This window comes from Lynx rufus, unplaced genomic scaffold, assembly GCF_022079265.1.
Source record: "Lynx rufus isolate CCGP_SWC_20201006 ecotype Redwood Valley unplaced genomic scaffold, mLynRuf1.p SCAF_4, whole genome shotgun sequence".
Lineage (NCBI taxonomy): Eukaryota > Metazoa > Chordata > Mammalia > Carnivora > Felidae > Lynx > Lynx rufus.
In genome coordinates this window covers 151,359,129-151,378,405 of record NW_025814856.1, presented here as the reverse complement: position 1 = coordinate 151,378,405, position 19,277 = coordinate 151,359,129, and the positions used below count along the sequence as shown (strand labels likewise).

The 19,277-nt window shown below is 37.5% G+C and overlaps 1 protein-coding gene and 1 long non-coding RNA gene across 2 annotated transcripts in view; one reads left to right on the top strand and one right to left on the bottom strand.

The window, feature by feature from the left end:
- Positions 1-19,277, top strand: part of LOC124523556 (uncharacterized) — a 73,956-nt gene that overhangs the window by 12,438 nt on the left and 42,241 nt on the right. The gene's annotated exons all lie outside the window — the stretch shown is intronic.
- AGBL3 (AGBL carboxypeptidase 3) overlaps positions 6,251-19,277 on the bottom strand; it is a 70,499-nt gene continuing 57,472 nt past the window's right edge. The window contains exons 16-19 of the mRNA XM_047095331.1: positions 17,008-17,056; positions 15,645-15,841; positions 10,609-10,840; positions 6,251-6,707 (exon numbers count right to left, since the gene is read on the bottom strand). Coding sequence (XP_046951287.1) covers positions 6,308-6,707; positions 10,609-10,840; positions 15,645-15,841; positions 17,008-17,056 — 878 coding nt within the window. The 3' untranslated portion in view covers positions 6,251-6,307. The remainder of the gene's footprint in view (positions 6,708-10,608; positions 10,841-15,644; positions 15,842-17,007; positions 17,057-19,277) is intronic.

The window sequence follows — 19,277 nt, the reverse complement described above, 5'->3', positions numbered from 1 at the left end:
GAGAAAGCTCTGTTTTTCCCCATTGAGGATGATATTAGCATTGGGTCTTTCATATATATGGCTTTTATGATCTTGAGGTATGATACTTCTCTCCCTACTTTCTTAAGAGTTTGTATCAAGAAAGATGCTGTATTCTGTCAAATGCTTTCTCTGCACTTATTGAGAGGATCATGTGATTCTTGTCTTTCTTTTATTGATGTGATGAATCACAATGATTGTTTTGCAGATATTGAACCAGCCCTGCACCCCAGTCATAAATCCCACTGGTTGTGGTGAATAATTTTTTAATGTATGGTTGGATCTGGTTGGCTAATATCGTGTTGAGGATTTTTTCATCCATGTTCATCAGGGAAATTGGTGTATAGTTCTCCTTTTTAGTGGGGTCTTTGTCTGGTTTTGGAATCAAGGTTATCCTGGCTTCATAGAAAGAGTTTGGAAGTTTTCTTCCATTTGTATTTTTTGGAACAGCGTCAAGAGAATAGGTGTTAACTCTTCCTTAAATGTTTGGTAGAATTCCCCTGGAAAGACATCTGGCCCTGGACTCTTGTTTTTTGGGAGGTTTTTGATTACTAATATGATTTCTTTACTGGTTATGGGTCTGTTCAAATTTTCTATTTCTTCCTGTGTCAGTTTTGGTAGTGTATATGTTTCTAGGAATTTGTCCATATCTTCCAGATTGCCCATTTTATTGGCATATAATTGCTCATGATACTCTCTTGTTTTTATTTCTGCTGTGTTGGTTGTGATCTCTCCTCTTTCATTCTTGATTTTATTTATCTGGGTTCTTATCTTCTTCTTTTTGATCAGATTGGCTAGTGGCTTATCAATTTTGTTAATTCTTTCAAGGAATCAGCTTCTGGTTTCATTGATCTGACTTTTTTTTTTTTTTTTTTTTGGTTTCGATAGCATTGATTTCTGCTCTAATCTTTATTATTTCCTGTCTTCTACTGGTTTTGGGTTTTATTTGTTCTTTTTCCAGCTCTTTAAGGTATAAGGTTAGGTTGTGTATCTGAAACCTTTCTTCCTTCTTTAGGAAGGCCTGGATTGCTATATACTTACCTCTTATGACTGCTTTTGCTGCATCCCAGAGATTTTGGGCTGTGATGTTATCATTTTTATTGGCTTCCATGTACTTTTTAATTTCCTCTTTAACTTCTTGGTTAGCCCATTCATTCTTTAGTAGGATGTTCTTTAGTCTCCAAGTATTTGCTATCTTTCCAAATTTTTTCTTGTGGTTGATTTCAAGTTTCATAGCGTTGTGGTCTGAAAATATGCATGGTATGATCTTGATCTTTTTGTACTTGTTGAGGGCTGATTTGTGTCCCAATATGTGATCTGTTCTGGAGAAAGTTCCATGTGCACTGAAGAAGAATGTATATTCTGCTTTAAGATGAAATGTTCTGAATATATCTGTTAAGTCCATCTGGCCCAGTGTGTCATTCAAAGCCACTGTTTCCTTGTTGATTTTCTGTTTAGATGATCTGTCCATTGCTGTAAGTGGGGTGTTGAAGTCCTCTACTATTATGGTATTATCAATGAGTTTCTTTATGTATGTGATTAATTGATTTATATATTTGGGTGCTGTCACGTTTGGAGCATAAATGTTTACAATTGTCAGGTCTTCTTGGTGGATAGACCCCTTAATTATGATATAATGCTGTTCTTCATCTCTTGTTGCAGTCTTTATTTTGAAGTCTAGATTGTCTGATATAAGTATGGCTACTCTGGCTTTCTTTTGTCAACTATTAGCATGAAAGATGGTTCTCTATCCCCTTACTTTCAATCTGAAGGTGTCTTTAGGTCTAAGGTGGGTCTCTTGTAAACAGCATATAGGTGGATCTTGTTTTCTTATTCATTCTGTTACCCTATGTCTTTTGATGGAGGATTTAGTCCATTGACGTTTAGAGAGAGTATTGAAAGTTATGAGTTTATTGCCAGTATGTTTCTTGTAGAGTTAGGGTTTCTGGTGTGGTCTCTGGTCCTTTCTAGTCTTTTTTTTTTTTTTTTTTTGTCTTTTCTCCCCTCAGAGAATGCCCCTTAAATATTCTTACAGGGCTGGTTTAGTAGTCACAAACTCTAATTTTTGTTTAGGAAACTCTTAATCTCTCCTTCTATTTTGAATGACAGCCTTGCTGGATAAAGAATTCTTGGCTGCATATTTTTCTGATTCAGCACATTGAATACATAATGTCATTCCTTTCTGACCTGCCAATTTCTGTGGATAGGTCTGCTGCAACAAACCAGATCTGTCTTCCCTTGTAGGTTAAGGACTTTTTTCCCTTGCTGCTTTCATGATTCTTTCCTTGCCTGAGTATTTTGTGAATTTGACTATGATGCGCCTTGTTCATGGTCAGTTTTGGTTGAATCTTATGGGAGTCCTCTATGCTTCCTGGATTTTGATGTCTGTGTCTTTCCCCAGGTTAGGAAAGTTTTCCGCTATGATTTGCTCACATAACTTTTCTACCCCTTTTTCTCTCTTCATTTTCTGGGACCCCTATGATTCTGATGTTCCTTTTTAATGAGTCACTCATTTCTCTAATTCTTAAATTGTGCTCTTTTGCCTTAGTCTCCCTTTTTTTCTGCATTATTATTCTCCATAAGTTTGTCCCCTGTATCGCTGATTCGCTGTTTTGCCTTGTCCATCCTTACTGCCATGGCATCTATTCGAGATTGCAGCTCAGCAATAGCGTTTTTTATTTCATCTTGACTAGTTTTTACTTCATCTCTTCAGAGAGGGATTCTAATCTATTTTTGACTCCAGCCAGTATTCTTATTATTGTGATCCTAAATTCTGGTTCAGGCATCTTGCTTGTATCTGTGTTGATTAAGTCCCTGGTTGTTGTTTCTTCCTGCTCTTACTTTTGGGGTTAATGCCTTTGTTTTGTCATTTTGAAGGGAGAAAAGGAATTGATAAGGTAAAAAGAATTAAAATAAAAAAATTAAAAAGCGCACACACACAAATAAGATAAATGATGCTAGATTCTAGGTGTGTTCTGGTCTGGCTAGTGAAAGGAGCTTGATAGATTAGAGAAAAAAGGGAAAGAAAAAAAGAAAACGTTTGAAAATTTCAGAAAATGAATACAATGAAAGAGAATAAAATGAAATGAAAGTAAAACAGAATTTGAAAATTTTATAAAAAAGTAAAAAATATAGTAGAAAAAATTAAAGCAAAATATTTTTAATAAAAATTGAAAATGAAAACTTTCTTTTTGTATTCAAGAAAAAGAAAACAAAAAAGAAAAAAATGGAATAGATGGACCAGTTAGCAGACTGAAATACAATTGAAATTACATTGTTTTCCTGTAGAAGTCAAACTGTGAAGCCCTTGATAGTCCACAAACTAAGTAGGCGCACAAACTAAGTAGACTAAGTCGTCCACAAACTAAGTAGACTTGTGGTGTTCCTGAAGAGCGAGGTTGGCCCAGTTGGGCAGGGCTTAGTGTAATGGCTCTGTTCTCCACTAGATGGCGCTGCTTAGCTTACTGGGATGGATTATTGTGGCACTTGTAGGTGTGTACGTGCATGCGCGGGAGTGGTGAAAATGGCATACCCAGCCACCCGGTCTCCAGTATCGGAACTCTATTCTCCTCAATCAACAATTGCGCACCCATCATTTGTTTCTATCTTCCTTCCACTCCCCGCTTTTACACTGTGACCAAGCTGTCAGGTTGCCAGGGCACTTCCCTCCTGAGTTTTATCTCAGAGGCAGCTGTGTTTCTCGACCCCTCACTTCTGAGGGACTGGCTTTGACCCGCTCAGATTCTCTGGGAGGAGGGTCTCACTGAGCAATGGCTGGGTGCTGGCCACACCCACAGAGGACTGTGCTGCTGCCCAAGCCCAGAGGCTGTGGCTGGGTGCCAGCTCACCCCCGAGAATGTTCTCGTGATTGTGTAGTAGCAGCATTTCAGGGATTATGGAAAATCACAACATACATCTGGCACCAGGCTTCACCCTTAATGACCTTGTTCCAGCACCAGTGAATGTGGTTTATCTGGGGTCTGCTGGGACTGGATGGCCACAGAGCCTCTTCCAAATGTCCTTCCAGCAGTGGAATCACTTCTCCCTGTGTGGCCCGAGAACCTCCTAGACCCCACTATGCTCCTGGGCATTCACTCTTCCCACCAGAGCACCACCAGGTATCAAGCTGAAGAGTTTCAGACTCTGTGCTCCCCCTGTTTATACAGTCTTAATGGAATTTAAACCCTCTCCTTTCTCCCTTTTTAGTTCAGTCCCTGTGGCTGTTTCCACTTTTCCACTTTCTCTCCAGCTGCTTTTGGGGGGGGTGCTTTTCCCATATTCTCCCCCCATCTCTGTCCTCTCTCTGCAAGCAAAAACAGCTCCCTGCCCTCCGTGGCTTCTCTCACCCCCATTTCACCTCTCTGCTCTGCATACCTTCTGAGTTCTGTAGTTCAGGTTGTGCAGATTGTTGTGTTAATCCTCAAATCAGTTTTCTAGGTGTGCAGGATGGTTTAGTGTTGATCTGGCTGTATTTCATGGATGTGAGATGCAAAAAAAAACACAAAAACTTCTATGCTCTTCTGCTATCTTGGCTCCCTCCATAATATTCTTGTATTAACCTTTTAATGTCTATGGGATCAGTCCCTCTTTCATTTCTGATATCAGTAATTTGTGTCTTTTTTCTTAGTTTTTATTGCTAGTGGTTTATAAATTTTATTGACAATAGAATATTATTTAGCATTATAACAAATTGGCTGTTAAGCCATGATAGAATTTATATGCATATTACTAAGTGAAAAAAGCCAACCTTAAAGGCCACATACATACTATATGATTCCAACTATGTGATATTCTTGAAAAGGTTAAACTATAATGACGGTAAAAAGATGAGTTGTTGCCAGGAGTTAGTGGGGAGAGAAGGATGAATATGAAGAGAGAATATTTAGGGCAGTGAAACTATGTATGATACTGTAATGGTGGATATACTTTATTAGACACTTGTTCAAATCCATAGAATATACAACACCCAGGTAAAACTCTAAGGTAAACTAGGGACTTTGGATGGTAGTGATTTATCAGTGTAGGTTGATCAACTGTAACAAATGGTGGACAATGGAGATAATGGGGAGGCTATATATGTGTGGGGGTCAAGAAGTTTATGGGATATCTCTGTACTTTCAGCTCAGTATTGCTGTGAACCTTCTCTAAAAATTCAAAACAAAAATAAAAATAAAACAAAAACATAGTAGCTACTCTTTTAATATCCCAGTGAGCTCTCCTTGAACCTTTGGCTATTGGAATTATTGTTGAGAGTAGACTACCCAACTTTAGATTTTCCTAGTTTGGGCTTGCTACCATGAGCTAGGTTTGTAGCTTGTAACTTTTATGTATCTCACCTACCAGATCCTCATTCTGCTTACCTTACCCTGTAATGGACACCATTGGTGACCTGTGGCTCTTGTTTTCTCACTATCACATCCATCTTTATTATTTGCCCGACCTGTTTCTCTATAGTGTCCTCAAGGAATCCCACCAGTGCTCACTGTCTTATGAATGATAAACTTGTGAGATGCTCCACTTGCTTTCCCATGAATGAATGGCTGGAGATGTACATTTGTCCACTCTAAAGGAAACTGCACATCTAATCTTTTACATTTTTGCTATACTTTGAGAAGTAAAAGAACTATTATGAACCATAATCTATGCATTTCGGTGTTATTTTGTGACACACGTTTGCTCTGTGTACTTAACATCCTTATATAGTATTTTAATTATTGGAGATGTACAACTTAGCACTTCACTATGTACTATCTTATTCTATAATTATTTTAGTCATGTGTGCTTTATATGTACAATTATACAATAACCTTCCAGTGGGGAGAAATGTCTTTTATATCATTGGTGGTTTCCAGCACACTAAAGACGTAACAGAAAATCAAGAAATGATGTTTGCTGATTCATTACGGTGCCTTGTAGGGATGTTAAAGTCATAGTATATGCCATTCCTTCCTTGAGTTTTATGCATAAGTTGTTTTGGGAGAATTCAAAAGTTCATAGATTTTTTTTTCCATCTTGACAAAAATTATATATAAATAAGTAATTCTAAATTTTCTGTATTTTCTTTGGATTTCTTTTTAAGTCTCTAAAAGATGTTCCGACTAAAGAAGAGCTATCTAGAATTTGTAGTTTAGTATATGTATGTGTAAGGGGAGGGATAGAGATAGAGGGGTGGGGAGGGCTTTCTCATTTTTCTTTCTTTTCCTTTTCTTTTTACTATTTAGGCATATGTTATTTTTCATCCACAGTTTTCAGAGTAGTATAAAGCTAAATTATTTGTCCCTTTGGAACTTCAAATGGAAGTAGGTTGTCCATAATTCCTATTTGGTTGCTCATCCCTATTCCTAATTAGATGTGGAGCTATTTGCTTAGAGTTTTGGTCACTGGATCCTTCAGCTTGAAGACTCTTTCCTTTGATATCTGCATCTTTCTCAAAACTTGAGGGAGCAGTCTCCCATTTGCTGCTGAGAGGTTTCACATCTTGAGTCTTTGTGGCCTTGATTTGAGAGTGTTTTTTCTTCTTCTTGGGCACCTTGAGAGGTGACAAACTTTCAAATGACCGCTGGGACACAGACTGGAGCCACTCCGAAGAGCTTACCACAAGGTTACTTTGGCTTGTAAAACGGGGATTTCTGGGTTGTGTCCAGGATGTGCTGTATCTCTTTATATTTATGAAAGTAGCTGGCTTTAATCTAGGAAAGAAATAAAATACATGAGTTTTTGTCCACACGTACCTTAGGTGTTTGTAGTCCTTAGGTATTTGTGATAGCTTAAGTCATATTTTTAAATTCTTTGGTGAGTTCCTCTTCCCTTAAAACTTTCACCATTATTTCTATGAGAATGATCTATGTCTTCATTTCTGGTCACGATTTTTCAGAAGTACTCCGTTCCTGTACTTCTGAATGCCCAGAGGATATGTTTATTGAGATGCCTGCCCTGACCCAGGCTTCCTGATATAATGGCCACTCTGGGCCTCCGGGCCTTACCTATACATCTAGTTACAATAAATGTTCTCTAAAATTCCACTTTTCTCTAAAAATCGACTTGTTTATCCTATTAGAACGTGCTTGGTATACTGCTATAGGTCTTGGCTTTTTTCTATAGTCAGGAAAAAGATCAGTATGAATCCCAAAGAGGGAAGCTGCATCTATTTCATCTTCCCAGAAGTGAAAACTCTCTCCAATCACATTTTGATCTATATAATCCTTCACAAGAATTTGTATCTTTACTAGATGGAATGTCAAACATGAGATTTATTCCTCAATGTCTGACTTCTGACCAGTGTTGGACTGGAGGTAAAGTTAAGAGACGTAAATTGTCTTGCTAATATACTAGACTCTATTCATTTTGGTTAAGAACAGAACAGACCACTTAAGTTCAAGCCCTATGTTCAGATGTTACATTCTTTAATATGATAATTCTGCCATAAAATACATTAAGTAGTCTCTCTCTAGTCTAAACCTGGGTTGAGGTGTAAAGTGGTTTAACAAAGGTGTGATTTTCTCATTTTTTGTTTATTCTCACTTTACTCAGTAATCACTTACTCTGGGTATGTGTGCTGAGCCAGTCAGGCCAAGTATATATAAAAGAGAAAGGCAGCCATAAAAAAGTTCAAAGAACAAAAAAGATTTAATTATTATAAGAATAGTTTTTAAGACATTTTTTTAATATTTATTTTTGAGAGAGAGAGAAACAGAGCGTGAGCAGGGGAGGGGCAGAGAGAAAGGGAGACACAGAATCCGAAGCAGGCTCCAGGCTCTGCGCTGTCATCACAGAGCCCGATGTGGGGCTCAAACTCACAGACTGTGAGATCATGACCTGGGCTGAAGTTGGTCGCTTAACCGACTGAGCCACCCAGCCGCCCCAATTATAAAAATAATTTAAATATACAGTGAATCCATCTGTTAAGAATGGTCTTGCTTGCTACTTTCGTACTCTTTCTTATATCCATGTATACCTACATTAGAAACTTTGGGGAAGTGTCTGCCCCAGGCACAATTTGCCCTTCTCTGGGGACTGCCTCTTGATCCACAGAGCTAGGCCTTCCATCAGCCATATTTGTAACTGTCTGATCTGTAACCTACTGGTATGGCTGCCAACCACATTGCCTTTCCCTATAATTTAGAATTGGCAATGAAAGATAGCGTGTCTTGTAAGTTAAAGTGTTATAGGATGCAAATTTGTGAGGGTAAGAGGTATGAAAACACTTTTGTAGAGCAAGAAAAGCAGAGACTGACGATGGATAAAGAGCCCTGGTAGCTTTCCATTCCCCAGTGTCAGTCCTTTTCTGAGACCTGGCTGAATCCTCTCTCCTCTTTATTTCCATAAATAGTCTTGGATTTTCTCAGAACTCTTCCCTCTTACTCTACCTTATGCTTTTTGATTAATCTAGCTTAAATTGGTTTCTGTTATTTGCAACCAAAGAGTTCTTAATTAATATAACCTACTATATATCTACTCTTCTAGATTCAGGGTAATCCACACTAAGTAAATTTCTGGGTTTGAAGGATGTAAGAAATCTCTCACGAAAATAATGATTAAAAAATCAAGCTATGTCTTAGTTGTCACCTTTGCCTAGGTCCATTGTATTTTGTTATTAGTTTCCTGATTTTTGAGTCTGCTGATATTATATGTGACGGATCCCTTGTTTGCCTAGGCCTAGGCTATCTGTTTCTTGCATATTAACTGATCCATTAGATAGAATTTCTGTTAGGCACTGCCTTCAGTGATAGCTATCCCATCTGACTAAAAACTGTTACCAGTTGCCTATTTTTTATAATTTTTTGACTTTGCTGATTATATAATAAAGAAATAGGCATTAATCAAAATTTAAGAAAACAAAGCATAAAGAGTAGTATCATCCTCTGCCAATATTTTATCCAGAGATAATTATTGTTGGGACTATGTGCTACCAGAGATTTTTCTAGGTATCCTTGTGTTTGAGTGTGTATAATATGCACACATTAAATGTATTTGCATAGTGTACAAATGCAACCATACCAAAGCTGTTCTGTAGCTCTTATTCACTTATGCATCATGAACATTAGCCCCTGTTAATTAATATGTACTTATAATATTTAATAGTCACATAACATTTCATTTTATGGATATAATTTATTTCAGCAATCTTCTGTTGTTGAACATTCAGAAAGCTCTTACCTAGGTTTTTTTTCCTTTTAGAAATTAGGTTTAATTTCTAAAAGTGGAATTTTTTAGTCAAAATGAATGTATGACATTGAGGATTTTTCATTTATATTGTTGGACTGCCTTCCCAAGCCTCTGTATCAGTTCATATTCCAATCGCCAGTAAGTGAATTCTTCCACTTGGAGGCAAAAATGAACAGTATTTCATGATTGTTTTTTTTTTTTTTAATTTTTTTTTCAACGTTTATTTATTTTTGGGACAGAGAGAGACAGAGCATGAACAGGGGAGGGGCAGAGAGAGAGGGAGACACAGAATCGGAAACAGGCTCCAGGCTCCGAGCCATCAGCCCAGAGCCCGACGCGGGGCTCGAACTCCCGGACCGCGAGATCGTGACCTGGCTGAAGTCGGACGCTTAACCGACTGCGCCACCCAGGCGCTCCTCATGATTGTTTTAATTTGCACTCCTTTAAGTGAAATTAAACACTGTAAATGTTCGTTGGCCATTTTTTTTTTCTTATGTGAATTTATGGTTCATAGGCTTTGCTCATTTTCCTATCGAAATACTGATGTGTAGGTGGTCTGTGAATATTAAGTATATTGATCTTCTGTTTTTCGTTTGTATTTTAAAAGCTTTTAAAAAATGTTTTTTATTTATTTTTGAGAGACAGAGAGCACGAGTGGGGGAGGGGCAAAGAGAGGGAGACAGAATCTGAAGCAGGCTCCAGGCTCCGAACTGTCAGAGCCCAACGCGGGGCTTGAACTCACGAACTGCGAGAGCAGTCAGACGCCCAACCGACTGAGCCACCCAGGTGCCTATCATTTATATTTTAAAGAGAAATATCAAAGCACAGTGATGATAGACTCTGAAAGCAGAGTGTCTAACTGGCGTAGCAGTTCTGCTACCTGTTGGCTGTGTGACCTTGGACAAATTACTTAACCTCGTTGTAGCCCAATTTCCTTATGTGTAGAATGTAAAATATGTGCATGTGTGTATATAAACATAGAATCGTATGTGGCACATAGAAAGCCAGGCGCCCTAATCTGGTCTTATCCTTTGTGCTTTCTTCTGAATATCCATAAACTGAAGTAACTCAAGTTAATTTTTTCTAATTCTGGTTGCTCCCTAGGATTATAGGGCTTAAACACATTGGAGAAATCTGAAGTCAGGCTATGGTCACACTTTATTCATGCATACTTTACTCATAGATTCAAACTAATGAGTAATGTCATGCAAATAGACAATCAAATAAGGCTCGATAACCTACTCCCTTCACATAGCCAATGTTTTTTGATGGCTTTGGGCTTTTGTTCCTTTGTCAAATGTGATATAGCTGCCATTTTTAAGAGGGTATGTTTGTTTCTTAACAATTCTTAATGAATTAATAAGCATTCCTTCTTTACCAAAAATGTATTAAATAGCTGAGAATGACAAAATTGTATTGACTTACTGATGTTGAATTTGGAAGTTGGTTCTTGGATTGAGTATCTGTTTTATCTGGGGGTTTTGCACAATTTTAGTGCTTTCCATGATAGGGAGCAAATACTGCAGTATTTCTTGAGTTTGAGCTATTCTTTTATCCCTGTAGATTCTTTTCTCATCATCTGTCCAATTTATGCCAGTCTTCTTGCTTTGGAAAGAAGTGCATTCTTTCATTTTTCTTTTCAAGTTGTGATGCAGATCTGTGGAGCAACCACAAAAATATGTATAAATACATGAACTGAATTGACTCAACAATTATTTATTGAACATTATGTGCCAAGATCTACCTAAAGATTCTTATCCATTTGGAGCTCATACTTTAATTACAGGGTCAGAAAATAAGCAAATCAAAAGTAAAATATATGTCGGGATACAATTTATGAGGTAAAATAAAGCTGGGGAGGGGAATAAAGAATTCTTAGGGGAGAGATTTTTATTTTTTTTTTAAGGCGTTCAGGGAAGGCCTCCCTGTGAAGCTGACATGTCAAAGGAGTCAGGGAGTGAGTCAGGCAGATACCAGAGGGAAGAGCATTCTAGGCAAGAGGAAGAGTAAGTGTGAAGGCCCTGAGCTAGGTGCATGGTTGTGCATTGAAGGATCACCAAGATGGCACAAGTGGCTACAGCAGATTGATTCAAGAAAGAGATAAGATAGCAGCTCAGGTAGGTAATTTGGACTCTGTTCACATGAGGCCTCACAGGCCGTTGTAAAGACTTTGATTTTACTAAGTATGAAATGGGGAAGCACTGAAAGATTTTGAGGAGTGTCACGATCTAAGATTTAACAGGATCCTTCTGTTATATAATCCTATACAGTAAAACCTTGGATTGCGAGGAACTTGTTCTGTGAGTGTTCCGCAAGACGAGCGAACATTTCTAAGAAAATTTTAACTTGATAAACGAGCGGTATCTTGCAATACGAGTGGTAGGTGATGCCGAATGTCATATGATCACAACTGAGCCAATGGTTCTTGAAATTTGCTTTGAGAAATGAGTGCTTTGGATTACAACCATGTTTCCAAAACAAATTATGCTCCACTATCAAGGTTTTACTGTATTTTGAGATTTTTTTTTTTTAATTTTTTTTTTTCAACGTTTATTTATTTTTGGGACAGAGAGAGACAGAGCATGAACGGGGGAGGGGCAGAGAGAGAGGGAGACACAGAATCGGAAACAGGCTCCAGGCTCTGAGCCATCAGCCCAGAGCCTGACGCGGGGCTCGAACTCACAGACCGCGAGATCGTGACCTGGCTGAAGTCGGACGCTTAACCGACTGCGCCACCCAGGCGCCCCAATTTTGAGATTTTTCTAATGAATTAATGTGGGATGAGAGAAGAGAGGAACCAGTGGTGACTCCAAAGCTTCTCATCTTGGGAAACAGAAGGATGGAGATATGGGAAAAACCATGGAAAAAGTATGTTAGAAATCCCTTCATTACATGATATGAAGGAATTGTTTATTTTAATTATGATAATTAGTATAATGTTTTAAAAAAGTGTTTATCTCCCCTCTCAATTACTAAGACTACCACCAAAGAAAACCCAGAAAGTAAGTGTTGGTAAGGATGTGAAGAAATTAGAACCCTGGAGCACTATTGGTGGGAATGTAAAATGCAGTCACTATGAAAACCAGTATGGTGGTTCCTCAAAAATTGAAAATAGAATTACTATATGATCCAGCAATTCTACACCGGGGTATATGCCCCAAAGAGTTGAAAGCAGGTTTCAAAGAGTTATTTGTATAACCATGTTCATAGAAGGAGTATTATTCACAGTAGCCAAAAAGGTGGAAGCAATCCAAGTGCCCACTGATGGATGAATGGATAAATAACATATGCTATGTACCTACAATGTAGTATCATTCAGCCTTAACAAGGAAGGAAATTCTGACACCTGCTACAACATGGATGTAACTTGAGGACATTATGCTAAGTGAAACAAATGCTAAGTATTTGTCTTCCAAATACTTGATTACACTTAATATAAGGTACCTAGAATAGTCAGAGTCAAAAAGACTCAAAGTAGATACTTGCCAGGAGCTGAGAGGAGGGAGAAATGGGGAGTTGCTTAATGGGTATAGAGTTTCAGTTTTGCAAGATGAAAAAAATTTTGGAGATTGTGTGCACAACCATGTGAATATACTTAGCAAAACTGAACTTTACACTTCATAATGGTTAAGATGGTAAATTTTATTTCATGTACATTTCAACACAATTCTTAAAAATTCAGTGTACGCAGGAAGAGATAAGGGATAAAAGGAAACCATGAATAAAGCCTGAAGAAGACTAGTAGACATTTTAAAGGATGTGGCAGGATTACTTAGGATGCTTAAGGTGGTATGTAGACCACAGAAGAAAAAGGAGAATACACTTAGAATAAAAGCAAGAAATAGGTTATGCTTTGTTAAAAAATAAAAAGTTTATCTAGAGACCTACATTGAACTATTTATGGGAAAAATGACATGATTTGCTGAACTTGCTCTAAATGCTCTAGATACTTTAAATGCTCTAAATAGCACACACAAAAAAAGTAGTGGGAATATAGATGAAAGAATAGCAGGATGCCGATAACTACTAAGGGTGGGTCATGGGCACCGGTGGATTATTATATTCTACTTTTGTTTATGTTTGAATTTTTCACAATTTGGCTTTTTAAAAATGGAAGCATCCATTATTAAAAGTGAATGTTGCAGGGCACCTGGGTGGCTCAGTTGGTTAAGTGTCCGACTTCAGCTCAGATCACGATCTCACTGTTCAGAGCAGGACAGAGCCTGCTTCAGATCCTCTGTTTCCCTCTCTCTGCCCCTCCCCTGCTTGCGCTCTCTCTCAAAAATAAACATTAAAAAAAAAATTAAAAGTGAATGCTGCTATATTTTGAGAAAGTGAGAAAGAGGGTAGTCATTAGAACTATGTCCCTGAGGAAATTGATGGGTACGAGTTCTAGGGCACCACTGATACCTGGGAGAGAAACATTTGGACTTCGTTTTTAAAAATTTCAATATCCCCCAAAAGAGAGAATAGTATAAGAAACCCTCTTAAATCCATCACTCAGCTTCAATAACTGGATTTCCTTTTGCTGTTAGGATTGACCAGTATTTAGAGTCCATCGATGGCACTAGATGAAATGTTTATAGGCAGCTAGTAATATGAATCTGTGCAGGGAAATCATGTTCTGAGGAAACAAATGATGCCTGGAATACCATGACTCACTTCTGGGTGTTGGTGGTCCAGCTAAATAGAAGACTGGATACTGTGTTTGTTTACCAAATTCAAAGAAATAATTTGGATATAAACCTGTCTGCCAGGATTTATTATGAATTTACTCCTCCCGTACTCTTCTCAGTCAGCTGAATCTCTGTATTTGTACCAAAGCTCATCAGTAAATATGAACTCTTCCAGAACTGAAGTCTGCCTAGATCTCTCACTATTCTCTGACAGAATTCATCTCATTTCCCACTTGGTAAGTTCAGTAAGGGGAAAGGACAGAATTCCTTCTGTAATAAACAGATAATGAAGCTAGGAATTTAGAGGAAAATGTACAGCTCTAAATGTATATATTGTAAAGAAAGGGGCAACAGAAAAGAATTAAAGACAAATCCCTCTGAAATGACTTCAGTAAAAAAAAAATTGTAGAGTTTTTATTCATATGTCATCAAGATTTATGAGGACATATGCCTGTAAGATAATGTAATCAGTAAGTGATGAGACTCTCGGCTCAGCTCAGGAAAGGCTGAATGAGGCTGAAAAACGTAATTTTTAGTAGCTGTGGAGGGGGGGCACTGAAAAAAAAATCTCCCTTTTTCAACAAAATTCCATGAAGACTACCTGTCTCCACTCTCTCTCCTATTTTAAAATATACTTTAATTAGATTTGTGCTTCTGTCATTCTACTGAAATTTCTCTGATCAAGATCCTGAATAATACTTCCATGTTGTAAAACCCAAAAGTAAATCTACTTCATTTATCAGAAGCATCAGACTGAGTTGATTATTGCCTCCTCTTTGATACACTTTCTTACTTAGCTTCCGGGACAACACATCCTCTTGGTTTTCCTCCTAGCCCACAAGGTGCTCCTTATGCTTCTTTTGTTGGTTCTTTTCTTTTTCTGATCCATCAGTACTGGAATTCTTAAGGATTTGCTCCTTAACCCTCTTCTATTATCTGTACTCATTTAGAAGTCTTGTCTAGGTTCACACCCTAAAGTACTATCTTTATCTGAAAATTCCCAAATGTACATCTAGCCCAGACCTCTTCCCTGAACTCGACTCCTATCCAACTGCTTAGTTAGTACCTGTATTTCAGTGTCTGAAAGGCATTTCAAAACCAAGTCTAAACTGAATTGCTGCTCTGCCCTCAGTCTTTGCCGTCTCAGCAGAGGATAACTCTACCCAGCTTGTTGCCCTGGAAACTAAAACCCTGGTAGTTCAACAGTTGTAAACAACTGTGAAACCCATCACCACAATCAAGACCTAGAAAATAACCCTAAAAGATTCCTTGTGTTCCTTTCCAGTCCATTCTTGCCTTCATCTCCTTCTTCCTCCCTTCTTCCTCCAGGAAACCCTTATCTGTTTTTTTTGTTTTTTTTTTTTTTTGTCTCTGTGAGTTACTTTGCATTTCATATACATGAGATTTCATATAGCATTTACTTTTCTGTATCTGTCTTCTTGTACTTAACACAATGATTCTGAGATTCATTCATGTCATGTGTATCAGTTCATTACTTTTTTATTCTATAGTATGGAAAGGACACCAATAACAAGGGGGTATTGGGAATAAGGCAATTAGGTTTTTTTTCAAAGCTATATTAAACTGAAATAATTTTTTTCTGTAATAGACTCATATAGAAATTAAGCAAATATTTTTCAGAATCAGGAATAAAATGGCTATTAATCCTCTCTGTTTATAAAAGCAGTTCTCATAATCCAAACTTCATAGGATTTATTAATGATACAGTGAAAACAACCTTTGTTTTTATTAAAATCTGAAACAATAAGAAAAAACCCAAAACACCTCCTCTTGGGATCCTTGTCTTCTCAGTCCAACTGGGAATTTGTGTGCTCATAGGACACTTGAAGGACGTCACTTTGAAACAGTTTCCATACAAATCAGTGCTCTTGGGCTGAATTATTTCCTGGATTGACTTCTCACCAGTTTCTACCAATTGTCTTTGTTGGTCTTTGCTGAGCCTGTGAATCTTATTTTGGGAGCTGAAAGAAATTGGGTACTCAGATTTCAGTGTCAACCACGAGCTATCTAATCAAGAGTAATGTATATTACACCTCAGAGTATGTAAAGGATTCTTACAGCTATTACTTTACTTGGAGATCTTACCAGTCCTATGATATAGGCAGGATGGCCAATGTTATCCCTATCTTACACCAGAGAGGGAATATTAGGGAATCAGAATGGTTAAACTATTTTCTTAAGATCATGCAGCTAATAAGAGGGAGGGGCAGGTCTAGAATTCACATCTTGTAACTCGAACACTTTACTTTCTCCTATTTTGATATATCATTTGATTGCTTTCCATAGATATGATAATATATTTTTAAAAATTGTTTTAGTTTGATCAATTCTAGATCCAAGTACAGGTATGCCTAAAGATGGTATCTTACCTAATTTTATAAGTTTTTGGGGCAGGAGAGTCTACATATTTCTACAGAACCCATTATGCTAAGTAGAAACCAAGTTCTTAGAAGAGTTGAGGAAGGAAGAAAGTGCAGACCATGTTTCCTCTGTTGGATAAATTCAGTCTATCCTCAGATAATTACTCTTCCACTGCTTAGATGGTTGTTCATGTCACTGTTTCTAACTTGCCAAGGGGACTGGTGATATAATTATTCCTGGCTTAGACAAAACTACACAGTTTATCTGTTATCCCTGAATTCACTTTCTATTCTTTTTCCAGTTTTTTGGTGCTAGTATTATACGTGTTTTAGGTACGAGTATCAAAAAATAGGTGGCCAGTGCTCCAACTGCTATTACAGATAGTAACACATTTGATAGTCATCCATTGTAAACTGTTAAATAATTGCCTTATGCCAGAAATGTTTCTTTTCAAAAAGAGAAACTCAGATAATGCAATGATAAATGCAGACAAATAAATGTCTAATTGTAGATTTTAAGGCATCCAAATGCGGACAGTTTGGGAATACTGAAATCTCACAACGCTTCAAAATGCATCATGTAAACACTGCTACGTACAACACTGGCCTAGTCACAGATACTATGGAGAATATAAGGAGACTTCAATTAGCAATTGTTATAAAAAAGTTACTTTTACCTGTTGCTTTAACTCAAAATCAAAATCACAGAAGCCAGAGGGAAAGGAGTAATGTAGTCAGGTGGAAGAAATCAAGTATAGTTCTCCTACCTTACATATCTTTTTAGAAGCCAAGAAGGAGCTCGTGCGGGTATTTTCACTAAAAAAGAGAGTATACCATAAAATTTCTAAATGGAGATTTAAAAAAAAATTTTTTTTTTTTAACATTTATTCATCTTTGAGAGACAGAGAGAGACAGAGCGTGAGTGGGGGATGAGCAGAGAGAGAGGGAGACATAGAATCTGAAGCAGGCTCCAGGCTCTGAGTTGTCAGCACAGAGCCTGATGCGGGACTTGAATTCACGGACTGCGAGATCATGACCTGAGCCGAAGTCAGATGCTTAACCCACCGAGCCACCCAGGGGCCCCATAAATGGAGATTTTTTTAGAGATTAACAAAACTTGTTTTTACTTCTTGACAATTACCTCATTCATACATTTAATGGCTGGCTTAACTGAGCTTATTTTCAATTAATCTGCCATTGTTTCATCCAGACATGAAGTATACCTGTACATATTTCCCCTAGAAGCCTTTAAACTCTTTCAAGAGAATAGTAGACAGTAGAAATACCTATCCGATAATTGTCAAACAATTCAGAATTGAATATATATATTTATATAAACATCTATGAAGGATGTTTGTCTACATGTATAGTAGACAGCCAACCTAGGACACAGCCATCCCAGACCCCCCCCCCCCCAAAAAAAGTATAGTATGTAATAGGTAGCTATACATCACATATATTATGATTTTAACAGTAAAATATAAAATAGGTATTTAAAATTAATATAACAGTCTATATTTCCTTTTCTGATATATAAACACTATTAAGCAAAAACAATTGGAGCAGTTAACAGTGGCAATTAGTAATTTATGGAAGAAATTACGCAAATAGTATGTGTGATAATAATATATTAATATCTTTGTTTCTGATACAGATTTTAACTCCTTGTTGGATATTTAAATTTTATAAGCCATATTATTGTGTATTCTTAAGACACATAAATATTGACTTTTAAAAGTTGAAGGTAAATATAATGAGGCTAATAGATATTTCCTATATTTAATAAAAATTAACAATGATATGGTTATGTCCCATGATAAAATAGAGTATTTTTGCATTTTGTATTTCCTTTTCTGATAATACTCTCTGAACTCCCTGCAGCCTTTAGGACATCCCTCTTCTGTGTAGTGGTAACACTGAACACATTCAAAGTCAAGTTCTCTCTCGCTTGCAGGTCTCTTATCAAGCCCACTTTACACTGGTCCCTGGTGGCAGTCCAGTGCAATGACATCAAATTAGATAATCCCGTCAACAGAGGAGTTTGAACATGGAATACGATTTTACTTACTAGCAACAGCAGGTTTTTCAACTTGTAAGGAATTAGTTTCCAGCCCTTCAAAAATGTCCATCCACTTATTATCTAGTAGACTAGCTTTTTGGCATTCAGGCCGTTTGCATCTTTAAATTTTTTTTTTCAACGTTTTTATTTATTTTTGGGACAGAGAGAGACAGAGCATGAACGGGGGAGGGGCAGAGAGAGAGGGAGACACAGCATCGGAAACAGGCTCCAGGCTCTGAGCCATCAGCCCAGAGCCCGACGCGGGGCTCGAACTCACGGACCGCGAGATCGTGACCTGGCTGAAGTCGGACGCTTAACCGGCTGCGCCACCCAGGCGCCCCCCGTTTGCATCTTTAAATTCATCATGTAGGTTCTGCATGTCTGGATTGTTCATTGTTGTTAGACACTGAAGCACACTGGAAGTCACCATAAGTTAAACTTGGGGAAAATGTGTACTTTTTTTTTTTTTTTAATTTTACTTAAGCATTTTTTAAAATTTTATTTAAATTCAAGTTAGTTAACATATAGTGTAATAATGATTTCAGGAGTAGAATTTAGCATTCATCACCACATATAACACCCAGTGTTCATCCCAACAAATGCCCTCAAATGCCCATCACCCATTTAGTCTATCCCTCCACTCCCCTCCCCATCAGCAACCCTCACTTTATTCTCTGTATTTGAGTCTCTTATGGTTTGCCTCCCTCTCTGTTTTTATCTTATTTTTCCTTCCCTTCCCCTATGTTCATCTGTTTTGTTTATTACATTTCCACGAGTAAAATCATATACTTATCTTTCTCTGACTTACTTTGCTTAGCATAATACCCTCTAGTTCCATCCATGTTGTTGCAAATGGCAAGATTTCATTCTTTTTGATCGCTGAGTAATATTCCATTGTATGTATATTCCACATCTTCTTTATCCATTCATCAGTTGATGGACATTTGGACTCTTTTCATAATTTAACTATTGTTGATA